The sequence below is a fragment of the Aphis gossypii genome, chromosome 2 (genome assembly GCF_020184175.1).
Source record: "Aphis gossypii isolate Hap1 chromosome 2, ASM2018417v2, whole genome shotgun sequence".
NCBI classification, from domain to species: domain Eukaryota; kingdom Metazoa; phylum Arthropoda; class Insecta; order Hemiptera; family Aphididae; genus Aphis; species Aphis gossypii.
The window spans coordinates 73,943,691-73,966,986 of NC_065531.1; the positions used below are offsets into that span (position 1 = coordinate 73,943,691).

The 23,296-nt window shown below is 24.5% G+C and overlaps 2 protein-coding genes and 1 long non-coding RNA gene across 6 annotated transcripts in view; 2 read left to right on the forward strand and 1 right to left on the reverse strand.

Moving 5' to 3' along the window:
• LOC114121228 (connectin-like) overlaps positions 1 to 23,296 on the reverse strand; it is a 236,953-nt gene that overhangs the window by 201,619 nt on the left and 12,038 nt on the right. For 2 of the 4 annotated variants that reach the window (XM_050202228.1, XM_050202230.1), the window contains one exon: positions 11,119 to 11,194. The exons of 1 other annotated variant lie outside the window; for it this stretch is intronic. The gene's annotated coding sequence lies outside the window, so the exon portion shown is untranslated. Of the gene's footprint in view, positions 1 to 11,118; positions 11,195 to 19,476; positions 19,685 to 23,296 lie in introns of those variants that run through there. One more of the 4 variants, XM_050202229.1, reaches the window with a different exon arrangement.
• On the forward strand, positions 3,124 to 6,226 carry LOC114121489 (uncharacterized). Its single transcript, XM_027983870.2, has 2 exons — positions 3,124 to 3,326; positions 5,759 to 6,226. The coding sequence occupies exons 1-2, from the start codon at positions 3,214 to 3,216 to the stop codon at positions 6,156 to 6,158; spliced, it is 513 nt and encodes a 170-aa protein (XP_027839671.2). The 5' UTR covers positions 3,124 to 3,213; the 3' UTR covers positions 6,159 to 6,226.
• LOC126550496 (uncharacterized) lies at positions 17,323 to 18,847 on the forward strand. Its single transcript, XR_007604624.1, has 4 exons — positions 17,323 to 17,456; positions 17,537 to 17,641; positions 18,369 to 18,451; positions 18,732 to 18,847. It is a non-coding gene; the product is annotated as an uncharacterized LOC126550496 (long non-coding RNA).

The window sequence follows — 23,296 nt, forward strand, 5'->3', positions numbered from 1 at the left end:
ATAAGTCTCGAAAGTTATAGGTTAAAAATTAAAACTTCATAGAGTTTAAATACGTTTTACTATTCAAAATTATGTTACATAATATTTAATGTATTTCATTTATAATGGTATAATATAATACAATGTAAATATTAAATTTTTTTCTTGTACCAACCAAATAATAATAAATAATTTTAGCATATCGTATATGTTATTTAAATGTTTATTAAATCTAAAAAAAAATTCAAAATTATAATAATTAATAAACATTACTATTACTATTGCGTTTTAAACAATTATTTTTAGTCTTAAATCTTAGTATCCTTAGTCTTGCCTCCTATATAACAGTTTTTAGGTTTTTAACATGCTCACGATTTGAAAAAAAAAAGTAACAAGATTATAGCGCACTCAACCTTAAAGAGGATTTATATTTATTAGATTACGTTTTGGAGGTTACTTAAGTGGGTGTTTAAGGGATTAAGGAGTATGTTATCTTTTTTAAAATTTAACTTAAACGATTTTGTGTAGAACTCTCCTTGTAATACGTTTAACCCTTACATTGGCCGTTATGTAAATGTTTATATATTCTAATTAATAAAATGTACCTATTTATCATTTTTTTTTTAAATATATATATTGTTTATTGTGGATGACATTTCATGATTTGAATTATACAAGTATACATTTTGATCAGTTTTAAACATTAACATATTTCAAATTAATTTATAAATTTAAGCTTGAGCATATTATATTCATCTCAAGGTGTAAGGTATTATTTACAGCTGAATCCAACATTTTTATTCAACATTTCGTACATTATTCCATTGAAAACCCGTAGTTTTATGTTTCCTCATTGCATATTAATGCAGGTTGTTATATTATACAACTTTTTTTGAATTTAAAAGTTCAAACTAGTTTGAGTATTTCATTATTAAATTTAGTTTGAACATTTTATATTATTTACTTATATAATACTTTGGTCTTTCATTCATAGAATTTCGACAGATCAACACATTATTTCACTTTCAAGTACATAATATTATGTAATACCCATTTTTGTAAGTACACACATTTATTACCTTTATCAACACCGATGGACATACGAATAGTTCTTGCAAGCATGCTTAGAACTACAAAAAACTTTTTCAACTTCTTCAACAAGATTTTTCATTCGGTCCGAATATTGGTAGGTACTTATATATCACTATAAACAATAAATTCTCTATAAATATACCATATTATGGTATTCTAAAAATATTTATTTATTTTTATATTACTCGATGAAATTAATTTTATAATTTAAATATTAATTTTAGCATTTTATTAGACACATTTTTATCTTATAGAATCCGAATAAAGCGTAATGGTTCTAGGTACAATACTATGGATTTTTTTTTAAGTCTCACTATCTTTTAACGAAGTAAAAGTAATTTAGTTTTAAATTTTAAGTTTAATTCTTAATATTCATTTGGGTCCAGTAGTTATTGCTTTATTAATTTTCTTTTTAAAATAATCGAGAAAAATAAAACAATTGGTTTAGTTTTTTTTTTCAGTTAAAAATAAATAAGTTTAGAAATTTTAATTTTTCACTAAATATATATGTTAGCATTATCTATACATGATATAATTTTCAACATATTTTGGTACTTATTCAATTTTTGTTTATCTGTAAAAATACTTGAAAATTCCATACAAAGTTAGGTTCTTATCAAAATCGAATAATATTGATAAATAGTAATAATATAAGAATTAAACCCCGGTTTTTGGTTTGGTATAATATTTTCTGAAAATTTTGGAGTAAGTATAACCACTATCTTTAAAAAAAAAAAAAAAATGAATTTCAAACCAACAAAGTTAATTTATTACGATTTGTTAGTACCTATATTGAAGCTGAGTTGAGCAAAAAAATGCATCAACGTGTTATGCGATTGTACAAATCGCATACAATAATATAAACCATAATATTTTCTAGTCGAGCGACAGCGTTAATTGTATAAACAATTGCCCTGTCGAGTGCATCATAGATGGTACATCGGACTGCTGGAAATAAATACCACAGCGATTAAATAAGCCTTATAAATAATATACCTGCCGCATGTTTGTACGCGATTTGTTAAATTAATGACGGCCGGCCATATATATATATATATATAAGTATAACAATACACACAGAACCGGTACACGGGAAAATATATATATATATATATGGGCCTCGGGGTGTTATTAGGAAAAATCAAAATTAAGTGTTCGGAGAGTGGGCGAGAGAGCGCAATAACGAACGATCATCAGATAGCCGGCGAGCACGTAATTGCGCAGACGTATAGAAGTATATATAGCGCCAGTTATCACGTGTATACGATTAATGGCTTGCGTTTTTACTTTTTGACGTGGTTGCCGAATGTATATATAGTGCCGCGACGGATGAAAGCCCAACACGCGAAACGGAGCACTTTTAACTGGCCACTCGGCGGCGGTGTATGCCGCACGTCCCCGAAATTAGGCGAACCTTTGAATTACCACTAAACTACTAACTTTATCCGGTATGCCTCCAAACATCCGATAAACTTTCTACTAATTTCAATTAATGGGTAATGAGATACGTATACTAAAATTAAAGGCTCCTTTAAACTTTAAACTTATGTAGAGCCGCGTAATACATTTAAAATATCTGATTTTTATATTGGCATATAAATTATAAATCGTCAAACGTGATTTTTTATTTATATGCATTTCGAACGGAGTAAAAATGGTATTCGGTCAATTAATAAAAAAAAAAAAACTTATTTAACTTATTTCGGTAAATAAGTTCTAGAAACTGGCAAAACATTAATTACCTATATAATATACTATATACATTATACAGTCATCCGATCCAATTAAATATAAAAACTATATTTTCCTCGAAAAACATAATATTAGGCAACTCAAACTGTCAAGTTAATATAGTTTTCAGAGCTAATACTTAAAAAATAATTAATTACGTAGCGAGAGTATTTATGTGAATGTTTAAACGGTTCAAGTTGCGTAATTATGAAAAAAGGAATTCCCAGATGGGTACCTATTATTATTATTATTATTCATATAAGATTTATAACTTTTATAAGTTTTAAATATACACTTTATTCTCTTTACTTAATATAGTTACTATAGTTTCGTGTCTTATATAATAACAAGCTATTATATAATACACCTATTTCGATTTTATAAAAAAAAAGAAATAAAAATTTTAATTATATGTCTAACATCACAAACATTTTTAACACAGTCTTAAACTCATCTCCGTTACATATTTTTCTAATTGGAAGTACAACCGTCTATTGTATATTATGGTATCTGGACAAAAAAAGGTAAAACATTATTTACGTGAATAATTGCGCCCCAGCACTTGGTACTCAGAGCAGAGAAAAAATGTTCCTTTGCGCTGAACACGAATAAACTATCGAAAAAAGTATACACATTTGTATGCGTAAAGGGCAGCCAATTTGATTAGGAATAAAATCTAACGTTCTAAATAATCAAATTGAAATACTATTGAAAGTACAAAAATTGAATACAGATGAATATATCAAATGTTAAAACTGTAGAAGCGATATTTCTTTCATTATTCACGATAGGTAGGTATAGTGAAATATGCATTTACAATTTCCATTTAAATCAAAATTATTTCCTTACAATAAATAACTATAATGTAGGAATATCGTAAACATGTAACATAGAAGTACATCACAATACATTTACCTATTATTATAGAGAATTTAAGTGATTTTTATCGACTCGTAATACGTTTTTATTTTAAAATCCGTTATAGCTTACTATTATGTAGGTACCTAAATATGTACAATGTATATAATATAGTGCACATAGTACATACTTGATCAATTGTTTAGAGATTGTATATTCCTATAAATATATTATGTGATGACCACTGACTTGGATGAAACAATAAAAAGGGTAAAAATTAATAAAATAATATTGTCTTTTAATTACTCATACTTAACAGATAATTTATTTAAACTTAAACCGTACAATAATTTATAGTAAGTAATTTATATTCTAATTAAAAGGTCAAATTAATTAAAACAAATGTATACCCGACTTTAAATGGAAAAATATTTTTACATAAACTAATAAATTGTACACGTCATCATTTTTTTGCCGTTACAAAAATATATAGGTACTTATTATTAAATTATTGTTTAAAAGTGTTTTATACAAACAGTTTTGTATAGGTAAAATTATAAAATACACAACTCAAAAGTAAAAAAAAATAATATCGAAATTATGTTATAGCGTACCATCGGTAAATCGTATACAAGTAAAAAAATAAATCGGAAGAACTCGATTTGCTGTATAGTATGTTAGGATTGATTATCATTTTACACTTGAAATAACTCTATAAATCTAAATATTTTGAAAATCGTTATGAATATAAAATAATAATATAAATAAATGTAAAAAGCTTCAAGAGCTTACGAATAATATACTTTTAAAAAGTTTTATTAACTATGATATTTTGGAATGATTTTAATATTATACGTAATCAGTATATGAAGTGCCAGAAAATGGATTTAAATGTATTATTAACATATTATGCAATAATATATAACATGTACACCTATGAAATTGATAGGTTAGGTTAGGTTAGGTTAGCCTACCTAATATAATAATTATTGATCGAGAGAACAAATGTTCAATGTCGATTTAAAAAGGTGTTTTTTGTATTAAAAATATAATCCTAGTATAATAATTACTGTATGTTCTTAAAAGACACTATTTTCTTCCTAGTCACTATTAATTTGTTTACAAATATCGAAATACACACTAAAAGTGCAAATATTTTTCACAAACTTATAGTTATGGACAAGTGGAATAAGACATTTGCCGATGTACGCGGCATAACGAAACTACGTTTTTCTACCTTTACTTATGGTAATCACACAACTTCTTGGAAGCCCTTGCTCTAATCATGACTATTGAATATGCATATTTTATAGGTTTCCTCAAAGTTACTAATGTTAACGTACAATACCCTATGGGTTTTATCGGTTAAAATAATACATTTTATCGTGAATTCAATAGTTCCCTCGAAATAGTCTTAAATTATTGTAATTGAATATTGAATTTGTAACTTGTTAACTTATTATACTTTACAAATGTTGTACTCGCGCGCTTACACGTATTATATTGTTATTATAGACTATTAAACAATACCATTTTATTATTAGAAGTCGTACCAAACGATCAGTTTTGTTAACTCAATATTATTATATTCTATATATTTATATCATTATATACACGCTAACTTTTTCAATTGATAATTCAATGTAAACGTCAAATTCAATGGACAAAATTGCTGCCAAGTGATGTCATGTCAAAACAGTCGTACGCAAAACCTTTATACGCATTAATACATTATACAATATTGAATATAGTACTATATATACAACATAATATAGAGTGACACAAGTCTCGAAACACGACACCCGTAGACTTGGTAAACTTTTCTTTTCATAATTAAAAATTTTATGATTATTATAATTACTACAATAATAAGTTAAAAATTAAATATGATGATCATCTATTTTTTATCATTTAAAATATATTTGGATCATTAAAAATAAACTCAATAGATGAAAAACATAATAGGTAAAAAATCGAGAGGTACTTAAGTATACATCATGACTGGTGCTCTGTCTTAAAATAAACTTGCACGCGCAGCAGGTATTTGGTACCTATTTAAGTCATTTATTTCATGGTCGAATTTTGGTCGTTTTTACAGGGTTTCAGATCCGAATTACCGCAAGAACGTAAAAAGTACTAGACTGTCCGCCGAATTGGCGAGATTAAACGCACTCAAGTCGCGATCTACGACGTTTCCCGCTCCCCACGATCCGGCTGGGAAATTGAAATTCGCGCTGTGCAAAATCAATCACGCTGAACAGTGCTTGGAGGTCGCGATCGGCGACGCGGACTACATCGGCTGCGGACGCTGTAAAGGAGAGGCGTCCGACGTCGGCTGCAGAAAGGAAGCGTCTGTCTGCATTGCCGAAGCTTTGTACGTGTTGAGCTTTCAAGAAGCTGAGGTGATGTTGGCGAAAGTTAAGTCCACACTACCGTCGAAAACTTACACTCTGGTGAGCGACAAGTACGCTGAACTTAAGAAAAACGCCAGTCGATGATTATACATTGATAAACATTTATAAATTCACTGTCAAAAAACAATAAACTATTTTTAGATGAACTATAATATTGCACATGTGTCTGTCCGCGATTTTCTTCTTAATACGGTTCTACGTGGATTTCGTTGAAGTTTCATAACTAACTAAAATGTTTTTTTTTTTAATAAAAGGATTTAATTGACCAAAGTCTCATCACCTGGACAAATCACGTTTTCCGGTAATGTTTGAAATTTTGAAAATGTACTAAAATCTGAAATATTTATAACAGCACTTTATTATCTCAAAGATCATAAACTATTCGAAACATGTGTGTAAATTGATTTTTAAAATAATATTAGTTACCTATACGTAATAGAATCACTATGATAATCACTGTATAAATAAAGAAGTAAAATAAATAATTAAAATATATTACATACAAATGGTAAGTTATAGTAATATTTTAATATAGTCGTGTAATTAATATATTATACGGAACGGGCCAGTAATAGGATCAGATTAATTATTAATATGAGTTATGTAATAATATTATAAAAGCTAGTTTAATAATTACTGTGGAAATTCGGGAAAATAGAAGCACATTCCAAGAATTACATTAAATTCTAATAAAGGTAAACTTGGCTGTACAATGTGAAAACATAAATTTCCTGTTAGAACAACATTTTCTATAATAGTTCACAAGGTTCATGGTCAAACATTCAAACATTTAAGTATGTTGTATACTTTTACGAATAACACCAATTTTTTTTCGTAGAATGTTATACTCATGTTGCTTTTCACTAGTAAAATATAAAGCGATTTAAAAATGCTTTCCCACTATAAAATTCTCGTCACAGTAATATTTAGTGTGGAAAAAAAACATTAAACACTACAAATTATTTTAATTACCTAGTATGTACGAAATAATCATCAACAAAAAAATTGCTAACCTATAATACAATTCTTACATTGGATATTCCAGGTGACTTAAATGATTTCAACCTGACCTTAACTGATCTGAAATCTCTGATTTTATTAACTTGTCATAATATTTATGTAAATAGACCAATTTTTAGGAAATGTTGTCGTAGATATTTCTTAAATAACATATGTGTGAAGCTTAACGTCAATTATCATAGGAACCACTCATCCGGTCATCATTTGGTTTTTTTTAAGTTTAATAAGCTATGGAGTAGATTTTAAGCATAGTTTTATCGATCATATACTAACGAAATATTAAATGATTAAGTATGAATAATGACCATATATAAGAGCGAATTATCTGTCTAAAAAATACAATTTGGTACAAAAAATTTTAAAAGTTATTTTGCTGGCAATTTTCAGCTTAATACAACTAGAAAAATTTTCAATATTGTGTTAATTTAATTTTTTTCAGTTAGTTTTAAATTAATGATTTAAAAAATCTTTTAAAAAATAAACAATTTGCCAGTAAACTGGTACGTACACAAAAACCATTATACAACGATGTAGCATCGTGTGTTTGTTCGATCAGAGATGGTTTTAACTTTTTAGCCCATCTCTGATTCTATAAGCTAATTAACAATCAAGTTATAAATTTAATTTAAATACACACATAAGTATATTAAAGGAACGTCGTGTCATCGACGAGTATAAATAACGAATTGAACAAAACTTGAACCACTTAAGGCGTAATTTTAATGGGAAACAAAGTGCACAAAGATAACTGCTATGTTTCTTGCTCTCGTGGTGTAGCTTCGCAAAAAACAATTCATACATCTATGATCCTGATCATTAAAACGAATAATAATACATTTTACAAAAAAATATTAGAAAATCAGTAGAAACTTTAAAGAATATAAAAAACAACACCCAAAAAAAAAAATAGTTTTTAAATAATGCTGTTTAAAAATGGTCAAAAAAATTTGCACGGTTAACGTAGTGCAAGATACCTAAAGTTGAAATATTCAAATTTCGCTATAATCGATTTACATGCCACTATAATGCTCGTATATAACAGCGTGTCCCGTAAGAATTTACCCATTGTGATATCTCCTGAAATAATGGATACATCATAATTATGTTATTTTTTTCATAAGACTCACAGAGACAAAGATTACAAGTATTTCATACTTTAATTTAATTTAATGTTTTGGAGAAAAAGTTAAGAAAATAATTTTTTATTTAATTATTTTTAAAAAAAATTGAATATTGCCATTTTATAGAGTATATTTTTCTAAAAATGTTTACGTTCCAAAATTTTATTTTCATTACCAACGTGATTTTTAATATTTTTTTTTTTTTTGGTTTTGAGAACTACATTACAAAGTATACCGTTTGATATCATTAATGATCATTAAAAATCCGCTCGCCACTTGTTTGATACCATTGCCACTGTGATATTAAATAATTCCCGATTTTCCTCGAAACTAAAAATATGTCAAAAACCACGATATTTATGAAAATAAAATATTGAAAAGTCAAATTTTCTGATGAATAAATTCTACAAAATAGCTATATTAAAGTTTTTGAAAATAATTAAATAATATAAACTATTTTCTCAACTTTTTTATCAAAACATTTAACTTAATTAAAATGTTTAAATACTTGTTGTAGCTCTTGCATTTATGAATCATATAAAAAAATAAAATTATGATATTCTCCGTTTTTTTGGGAAATCTACACGAAACACTCTGTATATATTATTACATAGTAGGCATAATAATATTACAATCAAACTAATAGTAGGTATACAAATGCTAAGTAACCAATAAACAATTAAAATTAAATTTTAGAAGAGAACATTGACTTGCGTTAAAGACCAAATAATAACCACAAAAATAACTAGGTATAGACTATGTACTAAAATTGATTTTTGTACAAAATATTTCGTGTTAAATGTACATTTAAAACAGTTGCATGTCATTTATTCTAATATAATCTATTCTACAGCCCATTTATAATTTGATATAAAAATCATATTATACACATATTTTCAAACTATTATGAGGTAGATATTAGAATTATTCATAGTAGACAAACACCAAAAACCCTAAAACGATACCAAAATATGATAATTTTTTTAGAAAACAATAATCCAATTACTTGATACATATCAAATATTTCGAAATGAAGTTATAAGATTATTTCAATAATTTATATCATATATTACGTTTTTCAATCTAAATTGATTATGTATATTATATGAATTATAATTCGTGTGTATGATATAATTTTGTATTGACTACCGACCTTGTCACTAATTCCAAAAGGCGAAAATGTATATTGCATGTCATTTTGAACTATTAAAAAAAAAAAAATGTATGAACCAAAACATTTGAATGAATTCGTCTTGAATATCGATGAACGGAGACAAAAATATATTTTATATTTATTAAATTTATCTAATAAACAATATTTTCATTATGTATATACAAACATACAAACACATAAACACACACACATATATATTTATATATATATATATATTATTTTTTAATTTAACGGGAATTTTATTTTTTTAGTAATAAATAATAATTGTAGTTCAGTGTAATATCTTTGTATAGATTTGAAATCGAGTCTAGATGATATTTTTTTTTTATTATTTGTTTTTTTGTCGAAAAATATTGAAAAAATATCAATTACAATGGAGTCCCGATTAAAATTTATTTTTGAATACCATATTATATTAAATCAAATTCCACTACACTGTATCGAATGAAGAGCTGATCAAAAAGAGATGAGTGCCAAGTATATTGTCACAGTATTCTACTCACTTTTTGTGTTAAATATAATATGAAGAAAAATTAACAAATTATGTAAAATATTATTCAATTATTAAGTAATTTCAAATTGTTATAAATATTTAATATGGACATTGGACGTACATCACTCTCATAAAAATTTATTAACAACACAGTTTTTTATTATATTTATGCTTACATTTTGCTCTAAAGGTAGTTATAAAATAATTTTCTTGTTAAGAAAATAATTTCCTGTAAGTCATTTAGAAGACCCAAAAAATAAATTTTTCATAATTTTCTACGACGTTTATTTAAGTTTACGATTTTGTGATTGAAGTTTAATTAAGGATGGGTAAAATTTACTGAAGATTATGTATCTTATTAACCCTAAATAAAAAAAAATTGAATTCATTTTTTTGAAGTCAACTTTTAATATTATAAATAATTTAAAAAATGATAAATATTAACAAAATTACATCTTAAATGATTATTTTTGAAAATTACTGAGTCTAATAATATAAACAGATAAATGAGAAATATTGAAAATAAATTGAAATTTCATATTGAATAAGAGATAAAATTTTTCAACAGTTTAATAAATATTGAGAAACAGCTAGGTGGTACTACTAAATCGATTATTTTAATGGTCGAGGATGCAGAGAAAACAAATTGCCTACAGAAACAAATATTTTAAGTTTGTAGTTTCAGAGTTTCTTGGTAATGTAAAATCTTGACCTTTGTATTTTGTACGCAGATGCATAAGTCGTAAAAAATTTACAATAGTCAACAATAAAATCGCCATTTCTATATCATTTGTTACCTCGTAAACCATATATCGTGATAAATTACTGAAAACAATAAAATTAACAATGAGGTCTCAATATTTTCACGACCAATTTGTGATAAAAAAAAAAATATTTAGCATGCATCATCTTTTTGTTATACTTCCTGTAATGGCATAGTATAAAATTCAATAATACAAGTTTGATGGAAACATAATACAGTTTATTTATTCTGTAATGTTAAACGAAGCTATTGATTTCAATGCAACGTTTTTTTTTCTTAAATAAGCAATTTTAAAATACTAAAAAGTTATGTAACAAATACAGTATATTTGAAATTGAAAGGATAACTTAAAATGTTTATACAATTTTTATTATCTACCTATATAGAACTAAATATGTGTGTATATATCAAAATGTCCTTATTTCTGATGATGACAATCAGATTCAATTATAATTAATTAAATACACACTCACCCAGCTGAGAAACTTTAGGCAATATCAGCTCCGGTTTAATTTTTTACTTATCTTCACGAAAATATTATACAAATATCTAAAATCAAAAATACATTATGAAAAAAAATTAAGCATAATTATATCTTTTTTTTCTTATTATATATTATAAAATTAAGTAAAGAAATATGTTGTTGATATGAATAAGTTTAAGTAAGCAGATGTATGTTTAAGTTGATTAATATAATATGTGTCTTTATGTAATTCGACATATTTTTGAAATCATAAATCTTTTTTAAGAAAAATAATTCTAATTTTGGTTTTAGTTTTAAATAAATATAAATAATATTATATTTAAAAGAACAACTAAAACTACTTATTAATTTTTAATTTTTTAATTAATTATTTTTTCAACATACAATTAAAATTCTTTACTAGTGCATGTACAATAGTATGGTAAAAATATTCAAAAGTATGTCATACGTAGGTATAGAGTTCATAAAAATGAATGAATTATTCAATTTATTGATAAACTTCTAAATTAATAATACTCTGCAATCAGCTATATATTTTACTGTCTATTCGAATTGAACAATAACCGAATGACGTTTTCACTTTGAAAAGTGATTTTTAAACTATTATTACAATTAATGATTTTATGTCAAAATACCAAACATTTCACCTTTATTTTTCTACAGCACTTAATATATTTTTTTTCGTGAACTATTAGCAATTTTGTGTAACCCGAAAAATACTATTCATGTTAATTTTTAATTGATAGACATGCTGTTAGAAACTTTTAGAGTATTTTCCTACTTCAAAAACGTTCACTCTCCCCCCCCCCACAAAAAAAACATAATTATTAAACAACTAACTTTCTTGCTTCTGTTTGAAATCTAAAAAATATATATACATGCAAATAAACTTCAAAACAAATTGTTTTCTGAGTACTGATAATGAGTAAGGTATACTACATATACCTATCACACATGAAACACATGAATCATATTATTTAAAACAATACAATATATACTCAAGTGCATGTACATACATATATATTAATTTAAAGTCAAATAAACATTTTATAATTTTAATACATCTATCAGAATTAGAAAAAAAAAATGTTCTCATTACAAATTAAATAATAGTTAATTTAAAGTCAATGAAACGTGAAACATTTAAATATAATAGTATGTCCTTTGAGTACCATAATATACCACGAGCAATCATTTTATGCTAAACTGAATTTCCTAATAAAATACAAATATTAAATTTCATTAATGATTATTTTAAAATCTACTGTTGTTTGATAGCGATAGTTCTATATTGTGTTTAAAATACCCATAATATTCTAATGAATAAGGATAAATGTATGTACCATAATATTCCATGTGTAATCATTTTATGCTAACCCAAATTTTCCTAATAAAATACAAATATTAAATTATTTTAAGATGTACTGTTAATAATAGTGCTATGTTGTGTTTAAATTACCTATACCTAATATTCTAATGACCAAGGGTAAATGTGTGTATTATAGTAGTGCTTCTCGACCTGGGGACCGCGGCCCCCTAAGGGGCCTTGAAATATTTATTTCATTTAAAATATTTTCGATTATTTAGTTATTTTACATTTTAATAATTTATTTGTGTGAAACAGTGAATGTAAATTTAGTATATCATTAATAAAAAATAATTAATGATTTTGATTGAGGGAGTGCCTTGACAATTTTACATTAAATTTAGGGGGCCCTATAACAAAAAAGGTTGAGAAGCACTGTATTATAGTACAAAAAATATTGAACGGTTTAAATAGGAGTATCTATAAAAATAATGAAGTAATAACAATGAACAAAGCAAAAATAATTTACAGAAAATAAGTGAAATAGGCAACTACAGTTATTTTTTTTATATACTCAATATTTTATTATTTAGATAATTAGGAATGTTGAAGTAGAAAACCCTGTATAAGCAATAATAAGTGTAATATAATGTGATAAATTCATATCATAATCTCTACAATAGCTGGCAAAATACGATCGACACTAATCAAAACAAAAATAAAGCGTAAAACAGATGCGACTGCAATGATCTGCGTATAAAAGTGTAGAAAGGTTTCAGGAGTCAGGGAGATTCGAGATTTGTCTTTTGAGTCCTTTGACTTGACTTATTTTTTCTTTTACACATTTATTATTGGATAAACAATCTATAAACATAACATTTTTAAAATAAATATAAACGATACGAAAAATTTGTATGGCTTGAATAATTTAATCAAAACTGATCTCCATACTGTGCCTCACTCCTGTGGACCCACCCACATATCAATTAATTTATTAAACACATGGCAAAAGATAGCAAATTGCTCTATGATATCTAAACTAATTTTATTATTTCAATTATAATGTCATAATTAATACATTGTAGTGAATAATTGTGACTGGTTTGTAATATTACGTCATAGAAATTATTTCACTATGAAAATATTATATAAATAACTATAATATGTGTATTTTAGTAAAAAAAAATTAAAATTTTTTAGATTTTACTATATTTTCTTCAATATTATAAACTATTACTTTCACCCTTTTAGTTTTAATTTTATTTACTTCTCAAATCCTTAATATTCTTATTAAATATGGTAGTAGATTCTTAATAAAAAAACCTAAATAGCCAAAAACTAATATAATCGTTTTAAAAACTTCATTATGTATTGAAAATAATAATAATATACATCATCGTAAATAGTCAAAAATTTAAAATTCCTATGGTTTAAATTTTCGAATCATATCAAAAAGCTACGATTCACTATTATATATCGTTAAAATATCCAATTTTGTCAAAATTAAAACTTTAAATGACTGTTCATATTTTTTGATATTTTCAGAATGCTGTAAGAATAATTTAGTATAAATAACATTTATTCAATGTTTATGCCTTTGTTATTAAAATTAAATATCTGATTAATTATTAATTACAAATAATATGTAAAATTATTAAAATTTCATTAAATTTAAATCATTTATTTTAATTACAATAAGAACAACTTTTAAGAAACTAGAAAAATATTAAATTATCTGTAGCTGACTCTAAAAAATACCAAAATATTTTGAATATTACATTATATCTAGAAAAAAACTAATGAAAATATTTGATGAATATTATCAAAAATAATATTAATATTATTATTTATTTTTGTATTTTGTTATTCCTTTTTAAATTAACACGAAAAATAAAATCAATTCTATCTTAATCTAATGGTTCGTAAATATTTTATTTTTGTTCTTCCGTAATTTATTTTTTCGTTAGATAGTTTTGTCTACATTAAAAAGTATAGAAAATTTTCTACTAATGACCAACTAGGAATGTTTTCTATCAGAAACCATTTTAAGTATTAAAATTCAAATCATGATAATTAATAAATAATAAAAAAAAAAACACATTATTGCAAAACTAATACAATAATCACTCTGAATCTATTTAAACATAAATTAACCACAAAATAATATGGTAATTATATAATTACTAGTTTTAAAAAAAGTACCACTTACAATTAGGCACATTTATAAATTGTGTATGCGTATACTGTATAGGTATTTAAAATCTAAGTTTAGAGAATAATGGTTAATTATTTAATTAAACAAAAACTAACTTTTAACACAGTATTTTTTTTTTTTTTTGTAATATTTCTGTTATTATAAAAGTTTTCGAAAAGAGTATAAAGACAACTTAGCAAGTAACTATACCATCCTGTTGCCATTAAGGTTTTTTTTCGTTCCATACCTTCCGGATATCCTAGTATCAAAATATAAAAATAAAACAGTGGTTAAATTATACTGTGATTCCATTAACAGGACAAAATTCAATCCAGTGCTATACAATAAAACAAAGTTTCATAAATCAGAAATTAAAACAATCATTCACTACCTATTAAAAAAAAATCTGTATATTCATTTAGTTGAAATGTAATATATAAATATGCAAGGTTAAAATTATATTTAGTTTAGTTTTAAAAACTTAAGATTTAAAGTTCAAAAGTTTTTATTTATTATATATTTATATACAATTTTGCTTTAAACATTTATGTTATTATCAATAGACAAATATTATAATTAAACAGAGGTGTTTAACAAAGAAAATTTACATAATAATAACTAAATACATTTAAACGTTTTTTATTATAATACAATAGTATGTTAAAAACTATTTACCTATCTACTTATTATTATTTAATTGATAGAATTATTTTGGTATTCAAAATAGTTTGACTAATATAGATTATGAGGAAAGACTAATATTAATTACAGTATATTACATCCACAGGATAATAGTAATAAAACGACTTTTAAAGAATTAGGTACATAAGTAAGTAGATGTACATAAAATGTATCAGTTGAATGTAAATCATCTGATAATCATTGAAGATTTAGAAAACAGTTTAGGAACAAAAAAAATTTAAACATAAGTAGCAGGTATCATTTACACAAAACGCAATTAATATTATAATAATTTATTACATATTTTGCAAATTTTGTATGTTTCAATTTTTACCCATGAAATGCATATTTGTAGTTTTATAGTACATCTATGCCCAAATTATATTTGTTTTTTGTTGTATTTTCACGTACACAGCCACATATTGATAAAATTACGAATGATCGTTATTGCCAAAGATAAAATTACATACTTATATGCAACATATATATCTTATATTAATATAGATAAATTCGTTGTTCATATAATAGAGTTAAAGCGTAAGACGGTCAAAACCGTTTTATACCTATTTTAATTCTTATTTTTACATAACTTTAAAAAAAATGTCTTCGATTCGATTTTAAGTGCATATTTTGTAGCATATTACAGCGTATTTAAAAGCATATTTTAAGGATTTTTTGTGCATATAAATCTCGTCTCTAGTAGTAAAGTTGTGCTAATGTGATATCTAATAAACCAACAACAGGTGGAATATTTAAAATTAATTTAAAATACACACAATGTAGACATTTTTAAGTTAATTTCAAAATAGAGAATATTATTACTATCATCAATGAACATAATGATTGAAAAAATATTAAATACTAATCGTTTGGTAATAGTTGAGACTTAGAAAATTTTTATATGAGAATATAAACATATTAAATATTGAGATAAACCAGTAAAAGCGACAATGATATTTTGAAGATAGATTTAGCGTGACAAGTGAAGTTCTCCGCAAACTCGACTGATGGCGTTACGAGGGTACCCACTTACCACTATAATTGATATTTTATTGTAATTTACGTACTGTGGACAATGCATTTTTGCCGTAAACTTATATTTGATATATTTCTAAGACTATACTTGTATGTATGCTATTGCTCCGATCTCTTTAATCTGTATAAAAGTACAAATTTCGCCATATTTGGACTTAACAAACATAGGTACCAAGTGTAGATAAAACACAAACTACTTATCAGTCGAACTTAATATATTTTTATTTTGCACCAAGTCTTAAACATGGCAGTTTACCTTTTTCAAACATAAAATACATTTGTTATTTTTTTTTTTATATAATAACTCAAAGACTATTATAATATGTTGATTATTCGCCATTTAAGTCTTACAAACTTAACATTAATAAAGATTACGTACTGCAAGGTCACTAGAATTTTCAGTTTGTTGCCTATATCTAAGAACAATCGTCCAGAAATGTGGACTAAAGATTAATGCTATGTTATCGCTATTGGGTCGAGCATTCATTTATTCCACCAAATAATACTTAAAACTTATTTTAATACATTTAAAATCGTATTGTTATTAGATTTTATTATTATTTTTTTTTTTTTTAATTAATAAACCTAGTTAGAAAATGTACATTCCAAAATAAAAACAAACTATATTTATTATTATAATTACAGCAGTAATTAAAAACATTCTTTTTAAAATTAATAATAAGTAAACAAATATATCAAATTATAAACTCAATTTATTACTTTTCACTATATTATTAAATATTTTTAAATGATATTGTAATAAACATATTTTTATATGAAAAAAAAAATATAATAATAATATAAAGATTATAGATAAATCATTAACATAAATTATTAATCCTTATGCTGCAGTTGGTTATTCATTGGTAAATCACAAAGAATTAATTTTATAAACAACGTATTCTATTTTAAACCAAAGTGCTTTAAACTAATAAATAAAAAAACCTTTTGTTTACCATAGCAATAAAAATAAAACTATTTTCGAGATTAAAAATAATGAATTTGTTTCAACTGTAAGAACTACTTATTAAAATGCTATGAACATTAAATTAAGCTGTTAAATTCTAAATGCTGTACCGAGTTAAAAACTACGTGTTTCAAAAAAATAAAAGTAAGTAGGTATTTGTTTTTCAGGAAAAAATATTTTAAAACATTATTGATATTTAGTGTTTACTTATTCGAATTTTTTAGTACTCGAATCATAATAGGCACAATAAAATATTTTAATCAAATACAATCAAAGACTGGAATAATTGAAAATGTATTATTATACTACTCGAACGGAAAATTAAACTAGTAAATTACTATTTTATTTAAAGTTGAATTTATTTTTTACTCGTCCATGGTATTATGATGTAATACAATATTGCGTTTTGAACTTGACTGAATAATTTAATATAATTATTAATTTAAATTATTAAAAACACAAAATAAATTAATTCCCGTTTCATATCTCAAGAGTATTTTATTTTCTTGTTCAACTATACAAATTATTATTATATACAAATTAAGTTCTAAGTATTGAATATCAAATTTATTTCCTTAAATCTACCAATTTAATGAATATATTGCGTTTTATTTGAATATTTTAATAATAATTAATAATGACGATGTTGTAATGGTGTTGTTATACAGTATTACAGAATTTATATTTGACTATTATTATGCACGTATACATTTATGTATATTATATATGAATATAATAGACGGCTAGATATATGCGTCATCGTGCTTTCATTCTATATTATCATGGAATCCTACCGTACAAATTTAACTATTTTTTAATTACTTAAAATGTATAATTATGTTAACTTTCGGCCCGCTACATATTCGTGTGTCGAAGTATATTATAGTCTCGTTTCATCGCTTGTTCCGTGTATTGCTTAGCTAGGTCATCGGTGAAGTATAATATACATCATAATAACATTTTATTTCAATATACGTTAAATTATGCTCGACATAACTAAGTGTCTTGTCTAATATTATTGATATCTAAATCATTTCATGTTCCCACGTTTGGTAGAAACCACCTGTCACCATCAATACACCGTAAGAGAGTTAGACAACTTTTAATTGTATACCTACCAGGGAACAATGTAAACAATAGTAAGTAGGTATTGTAACACCAGTAAGTTTTTTAATCAGATAATTTTAATATATTGTATGAAACCATGTTTAAACGAACTTAAAGTAAAAACACAGAAATAAACAATACAAATAATATTTGTCAATTATAATGACCAATTCCGTGAAATTAATTGCAATAAACGCAGCTCAAGCGTCTTTGAATAGTATTTAGTGAATGGAATTCCAAAATGCTTATTCACAATGATCATGTTTAAAATATCGTTCACTAATTTATTGTAATATTTTGTTTTTCTTGCAGGCACGCTATAGAAATAAATGTGAATAAAAAAATATGTTAATGACAACGGAAATGTTTAATTCACATCCACGAATGAGAATAATGAGAATATTTCATATTTGTACAAAATATCTAATAAGATTTTAAGTGAAATTTCTAACTTAATTTCTAATTTATATATATAAATTTATTTTTGAGTTCTTACAATATTGGATAACTTATTAAATCAGTATAATGAATACACATTTATAATATAAATATTGCAAAGAAATAAACCATTTTTTTTACAGGCACAGATACATATAATACAGTAACACAGTTGAAATTAATTGATTAGCACACGTCTAATAGTATAGTTTCGTTTATTGCTAGTATTTTATTATTATTGATAAACATTTATAACCTATGATTAATAACAGTACATTTGGAAAACTGATTGAATGTAGTTTGACAAAGTGTTTTATAAATCTTATTTTCATATGTATAAAAAGCACATAAAATAAGTTACGATTACCTACTGACAACACCAAATAATTTGGAAAATTGTATCGAATACAATATATTATATTAAGCCATGATTCTTGAACATGGTACAAAAAATAACCATGTATCAAAATGTCATACCTTAAACAACTTCAACCCAAAAATAAAACGATATTTTTTTTTATTTTAAATTAATTATATATGTATACCTAACAATAGAACCAAAGTTTATGAATAATTTAACTTATTTACAAAATATATAATGGTTAAAAATAAATGTTACCTTTCATAAAATAAATTATTAAAATGTTAAACAACTGTACGTATTTATTTTTATAAACGAATACCCTTAGTAGTTAAAACTGTAAAATGAATAAAAAATAAATTATTAAACTACAGACACAATTTTAGATATTGCAAGTTGTAACACATTAAAATAAAGTAAACCAATTTTTTTTTTCACAAATTCTTTATCCTTACACAACTGTCACGATCTAAGAATTAACTGCAGTAATCGTTTAATGTGTATTCGCCACCAAGAGATGTGAAAACGTGAAAAAATGTGTTTTTATCTTTTTATCATTAAACTTTTGGCACGTGAATGCGTTTAAGCAATCATTTTAATACAACTGAGATCGCCAATTCTATACCTGTTATTCCAGTTTTTAATGTTTAATAATACTTGGAAAACAAATGTTGGCATTTCTTATGAATATACAATCTACATATTTACATACGTGAAATAGTAAAGACTGTAGAAGTCACTCCGTTGTGTCATAATTTAAACTTTACCGTGTAATTGTGTAAGTCACTAAAACGGATGAGTTATATTTGAATTCAATAAAAAACCATTAAATATGACAAGTGATTCTGACCGGAAATAATATGTTAACCTCTACTTCTAACAATATTTTATAGTTTATTTGTATTAAACTGCAAGTACATTTTTTAAAATCACGTCGATATTTTAACTTCAAGCACTTATAAACAAAGTTTATTGACTATTAATCTTCGATATTTTTAAATTCTGTTAGGACGACTTTTGATGATGAAATTGAAACTAAAATTTAAATCTTTTTAGCTTTGAAGAAAAATATATGAATAAAAAAAAAAACCAAGCAAGTTTAAAATATTTATAAATAGAAAAATATTTATATGATGAACAATTAAAGTATCTACAGAAACACATAAAAATAAATAAATAAATAAAACTATTATATTATAACACCATTTTATTATTTTATCATTCAAAACAATACGCTATAATAGTGTTTATTATAAAGTTATCTACATTATACGTTTCTAATACTAATACAATTAATTCGTTAAATAAAACATACTAGTCGAGTTAATTCAATCAAAAAATAACTATAAATTATTAAAATAATAAAATGTCACATTAAAAATATTGTTATGACGAAAAATTTGATTTTGAAATGAAAAATTAATTTCCTAGTAACTTATTTATTTCCTATTATTTTTAGTGATATAAATTATACTACTTAATTTCATCCACTAGCTTAAAACGTTTCAAATATGTTTTCACTGCACATCAAAAAAACATGCACTAATTATTATTCATAAAAGGCAAAGATTGTTTATATAGAACAACTCAGAGAAAACTTGATTTAAACAATTATACCTACCTAAAAATGATCAAATTTCCAGATAATACTGGGTTATAAATGACAAAGTAGTTATAACGAATATTGTAGGTATTAACTATACGGTAAAATATTTCAATGTTGATTATTCAAGAGTAACAAACAACAAGAGAGAAAACAAGATTTATTCCAATAATATAGGTGTAGGTAGTCTTATATCATGTTAATTTAGTCATATTCATAATTTTAAGACTTTTATCAGTAATTTTCAAATCTTACGCAAATCACTAAAATATTCAACATTAAATAATTATTTAAATAATCAAAAGTACGTAGTACATATATTTTCTAGCGTTATTGTTAATAAAATACTTAGGACACTCCTCTTCAATCAATACTTCCAATACAAAGAAATAATAATTATCAAAAGGGTTAATTTTTATTTTGTAATATTAAATACAAAGTGATATGAAATTCAATCAATTAAAATAATAAGAATATAGTATTTTTATAAACATTAAATTTTGATTTACAAAATATTACTCTAATTATTCTTAATAAGCACTAACACTTAGAAAAAAATCATGTCTATAAATTGTAAAATCAATTTGATAAATTATTACAATATATTATTATGTATCTATATAAAAAAAAAATACAAAATGATATTTGTTCATGCTTTTATTTGGCTTTGCGCCATTATCAGGAAAAATTCAATAACATTAATTCTTTTTAATAAAATTGTTTTCAAAATGATATTAACAAACAACACAGCATAAATATTCATTATTAAATATTGTAAAAATGCATCAATTTCAAATAATCTTAAAATCTAATTTTTAACTATTTTAAGAAACGTGATATTAGTTTAGTCAGTTTAACCGTATATTTATATTATATATTAGTGATAATAGTCATTAGAAACCTATTTTAATATTTCGAGTTCTTACCTCAAACAAATCCATAAACAACGTACATTTATTTAAAGTAAAAATCGCAAATATATTTATTAAAACAATGTTGGCATCTATATAGAATCAAAGTTTTTTGAATTCTGAGTATAATTTTTAAAGAAAATAAAAACGAAAATCTGTGAATTTGTAAAAACACACAAATAGAAAATACCGCGCCATTTGTAAATGGCTAATAAACATCTCCAATGTTATAAGTATTTGTAACGAATGGTTTTAATATAAAACTTGAACGCAGCATTTTTTCGAATTATGTATCTACTTTTAAAGTTTTGCATTTAGTTCAATAAATAAACAAAGACCACACATATTTCCGAATCTAATATAGAATATATTTCAAGTTGTTTGCTACGCCGTGATACAATTTTTTGTAGTTTATATAACTACAAGGTAGTAGTATTTAGTAGTAACGTTGTACACGTAAATTATAATATTAAATTTTAACGCATTAAAAACCAAAACGAATAACAGTCACTTTGTTATATATTAGGTATCGTGTGTGTCTCGTCATTGAGATGAATTCGTTGATTGTAATGGCCAACCGGTGAGTACAATTTGAATTACGTGAATGAAAAATATTTGTGAGCGGAAACGGTCTGTCAGCCAATATATTATATTATTTTCTACGGACATTGCATTACCTTTATACTTTTATAATTATATTTATTTTTTGTTTTCTATTAATAAGTTGAACTAAATTTTTCTAAAAAAAAAAAAAAAAAAAACAAATAGCATCTCATATTTTGTACATCGCGTATATGAAATTGTTTTAGATCTGATAATATTACCGAACGGTAAAACCAATTGTTTACAAACTTAGTGAGATCTAACGATCAAATTTACCGTAATCCAAACTATATAAGATATTCACAAAATAGGAGATTGTATAATATAGTTAATCACCTTCGTATAAGCAACATTATTGAATCAAGCACGACCAACTTGCGAAATATTACATTACGTGTAATAATATATGTGCAATTTTATGAGCCAATAACCACATTGTTGATGCCAAAGTAATTAACGTATTTTCAAATAAAGTATAGTAGAGACATGACTGTTAGTATTATACAGTTAAAATTTTAAAATACCTACGTTTACACATTATTACTATAACCTCCTTAATGGAGAATACAAAAAGGGTGAATAAAGATAAGATGACAATAATGATATGTCTTTATATTTTTTTTTTTTTTTTGTATTTAATACATATTATTTGTACTTTAATTTATTATACCACACTACTTGTACAAATAAGCTAAAATGCCCTTCCATTCATTTAATATAATAGTATATTATATCTATCGATAGTACTTGGGATTTGTAAATTGAACATCACTCTCAAAGGATAAAATCTTTCTTTATGTATTGTCAAAAATTTCTTTTAAATCACACAGAATTGCACAGCTTTGAAATTAATCGTTCCGGCAGTAAAAAGGAGAATGGTGCCGATCAGTTTATGTCAAGAAATAAATTTAAAGCATTTCTTCAAACTAATATTTCATAAAGATGCTTTTTCTTATAACAT

Bases quoted from the DNA above. Each gene is read 5' to 3' on its own strand.
- LOC114121489 (XM_027983870.2), top strand. From the start codon at position 3,214: ATGTCTAACATCACAAACATTTTTAACACAGTCTTAAACTCATCTCCG. The intron at 3,327-5,758 runs GTAAAACATTAT...TCGTTTTTACAG, and splicing joins TGGTATCTGGACAAAAAAAG to GGTTTCAGATCCGAATTACC.